This window comes from Lolium perenne, chromosome 3 (assembly GCF_019359855.2).
Source record: "Lolium perenne isolate Kyuss_39 chromosome 3, Kyuss_2.0, whole genome shotgun sequence".
In the NCBI taxonomy this organism is placed as follows: domain Eukaryota; kingdom Viridiplantae; phylum Streptophyta; class Magnoliopsida; order Poales; family Poaceae; genus Lolium; species Lolium perenne.
In genome coordinates this window covers 16,688,939-16,692,449 of record NC_067246.2, presented here as the reverse complement: position 1 = coordinate 16,692,449, position 3,511 = coordinate 16,688,939, and the positions used below count along the sequence as shown (strand labels likewise).

General features: G+C 44.3%; 1 protein-coding gene across 1 annotated transcript; it reads right to left on the bottom strand.

The window, feature by feature from the left end:
* Nucleotides 1–2,430, bottom strand: LOC127338131 (bisdemethoxycurcumin synthase-like). Its single transcript, XM_051364375.2, has 3 exons — nucleotides 2,380–2,430; nucleotides 1,182–1,386; nucleotides 1–1,068 (listed from the first exon to the last, which is right to left on the bottom strand). The coding sequence occupies exons 2-3, from the start codon at nucleotides 1,363–1,365 to the stop codon at nucleotides 71–73; spliced, it is 1,182 nt and encodes a 393-aa protein (XP_051220335.1). The 5' UTR covers nucleotides 1,366–1,386; nucleotides 2,380–2,430; the 3' UTR covers nucleotides 1–70.
* Nucleotides 2,431–3,511: the final 1,081 nt, after the last annotated feature.

Sequence of the window (3,511 nt, the reverse complement as noted above, 5' to 3'; positions counted from 1 at the left end):
ACCGCCTCCGGGTTAACCCTTTATTACTTTATTTTCACATTACATACGAAAGAAGTAGATTAAAAAAGTGTTAATATTTTTTCTTGAGGTTGCTGGTGGCTTGCAGCACCATGGTCTCAATAGTGAACCCCGGTCCAAATCCCACCATCACACCCCAATCAGCCCCCTCTCCATCCTCCTCCATTCGCCGTCGCTGCTCCTCGAGCACGAAGATCACCGTCGCACCAAGCATATTCCCGTACTCTCTTAGCACAGTCCGGCTCGCCGCCAACTTCCCTGGCTCCAACCGGAGAGCCCCGTCAATGTGGTCCAAGATTGCACGGAGGCCAGGGTGCACCGCCCAGAAGAGGTCATTCCACTCCACGCCAACTCCAAGCTGCCCAAACGCATTCGACAGGCACCGTTCAATGTTCTCTGCCGCTATCGGTATGAGCTCCTGCTTCAAAAGGTGGCCGTCAAGACCGGCTTCCGTGAGCTTCATTGTGAGCACGTGATCGGTCCCCGGTATCACCGTCTGCGAGACGGATACCATCTCGAAGAGAGGGCGCTCGAAATGGTGCACGGCGTCAGCACCGACGATGACCGCGCCCGCGCCATCACCGAACGTAGCCTGGCCGACGAGGGTGTGGGGGTATGCCTCCTCTGGCCCACGGAAGGCGACGATGGTCAGCTCGACGCAGGCCACCAGGACACGCGCGCCGCGGTTGTTCTCGGCTATGTCCTTGGCGAGGCGCAGCGAAGCGGAACCGGCGGCGCAGCCATTGAGCTGGAGCATCGTGCGAACGACGGACGGGCGGAGGCCGAGGAGAGAGGCTAGGCGGAGGTCGGCGCCCGGGGCGTGCCCGCACGAGTTGGTGCTGAGGATAAGGTGGGTGATGTCGGTGGCTGGACGGCCCCACTTGGCTATGGCCTTGGCCGCGGCTGATGCGGCGAGCTCTGGAGCAGCGGCGGCTGTGATCTCTAGCCGGTCGTCGAGGGACGGCTGCCCGCGGTCCAGGAAATGAGGGTGGGCGTCGAGCAGATCCTCCGTGTGGTGAAAGAAACGCTTCTCCGTGTCCGTCCTCTGACCTGAATGATTAATTAGGAAAGACACTAGATTCAATCAGATCATATACGTATCTCAAACGTATTTGCGTTTTGATATCTCCATAAATTAACATATTCCCAAGCTTTCTGCTTACACATTGTCTTGAATTTTTGTTTGAGGTACGTGAGGTGTTCGCTATTGGTGACGCGGAAGTAGTAGTCCGGGTACTCCTCCTGGGATACGCAGTTGGGCGGGTTCGCTGTGCCGATGCCCAGCACGGCCGCAGGCCCGTCCGCACGCTGTGATCTCCTGATCTCAGCCAGGCTACTGCTTGCCATGGTCTCGGAAGACTATCTAGCCTGTACATATATATGCATACGGAGGAAAATGGTATTAGAGATAATTTTGATGTAGCACACGACTCATTCTCACACCACTTGTGACAACACACAAACGCTTGCAGACGTTAACACTCACATGCGTATGTCTTCAGACTGGCTCGACACATCTAGCCTTACTGTGATAACTTTGTATGTCAAACCAACTTTTGGTTATTTTACCATATATGTCGCCGGATATTCAAATCGGCTCCAAGAGCATATGCTCCCGGGTGAAAAAAATAGCGTTCCTGATGTCAAGAAAAATTTGTAAAAAAAACCAACATGTGTAAATGTCCGTGTTCTATGTCCATATGTCAAATTTAATGGACAAAGGATAAGATTTGTGGCCTATGAGAAAAAATAAATTTGGTGTTTCAAAAATTGTTTTATAGAACACCGGTTTTGTTTTTTACACGCAAGACATGACAAATGTCTTTTGTTCATTAAACTTTGCATGCACATGAGAGACATGGACATATATGTTGTAATTTTTAAATTTATTTTAATGATTTTACTCTTCGTATGCTCCTAGGATCCAAAACGCCACCCCCATATTTCACCAACTATTTTCTTCTTTTGCTGCTATTTTTTCTATCGGCCGAGCCTAAATCTTTTTGAGATTAGAGACGACGTGGGAATAAAGAAAACCCATCCTGCATGTAGAAAAGTTTTTTGCTGAAAAAATATGTATTCGCGTTTTCACAGAAGTAGTAATTTTAAAACAGACTTATGATTTCTCATTATTCCTGAAAAATCTATCTATATCTATATATATATATATTATATTATATGTATATGCATTAGAAGGGTAGAGGCTAGATCAACATATATATATATACGTATGTATGTGCACTAGAAGGGTAGAGGCTAGATCAACATATATACATATATAGATATTTAATATAGATACAATGTAAAGATACTAGCTAGGCAAGAAAACGAATGGAAAAAAACGTAAAAATAGGAACATACCTAGCCAATAAGAAGTACCCAGTGCAATCCAAGAGAGATGGAGATCAAGCGCTCTAAGATTGTTTGCTTTACGAGTTGTGAGGGATTGGTATTTATAAGGACCGGAGCAGAGCATAGCAGGGCAGATGTGATGCCGACGGGGGCATGCATGCACCAGCCAGCTGCTCCCCCTCTCTCTGTCGGTCGCACGCATGCACCAGCTATTAGCTGCTTCTCTCCCTTTTTTTTTTTTGAGAAGGATGCTTGTATTCGGGAAATACAGATTGGCTCTCGGGTGCCACACACCCTATACTTGGAAAAATAAAATAATATATTAAAAAAAGTTCAAAAAAATTTAAACTTTTTTGGTAATCAAAGATGATCAGGTATTGTACTTGAAACAAAATATTTCCCTAGGAAATCATTTTTATTGTATCCTGGGTAAAAAAAACAAACTCGAAACACCCCATGACGAGGTACTATTCACTTTATATTCGTCATAATTTTGTCTTTTTTGCCCTAGAGACCATGGGAATCATTTCGTTTCCAAACATTTTTTTTACGAGTATAAACTTGATCATCCTTGGTTTCCAGGAAGATTCAATTTTTTTAAAACTTATTTAAATTACTATAATTTTTTTGGTCTATGGGGGTGCGTTGCACCTGAGAGCCAAAAATCAGCTTCCGCTTGTATTCGGGATATTCATCTTGCCTCATTGGTGCATATGAACTTATTTTCTAAAAACACATTTTAAAATGTCGAAAAATTCTGAAATAAAATTTCGCATGTATACCTAGACATTCTATGTTCGCACAAAAGTTTTCGGGAAAAACGAAAAAAACTTGTGGCCCGTGTAAAAAAGACAAATTTTGATGCTCCAACATGACTAGTTACGGTGCATTTTTTTCTCTTTTTTATACAGGCCACATAAAATGTTCTTGTGTCACGAAATCTTGTGTACGAACATAAAATATACGGATGTACACGCAACATAGAATTTATTTTTCAATTATTTTTTAATAATAGAGTCATATGCATCTATGACCCAAAACAGCACCTCCGCTTGTATTCAAACTAACTCCAGTACAAAACCACATACAGTACAAGCATCTTAGAGCATCTCCACTGGGGCGCCCATAGCGACCCCAATAG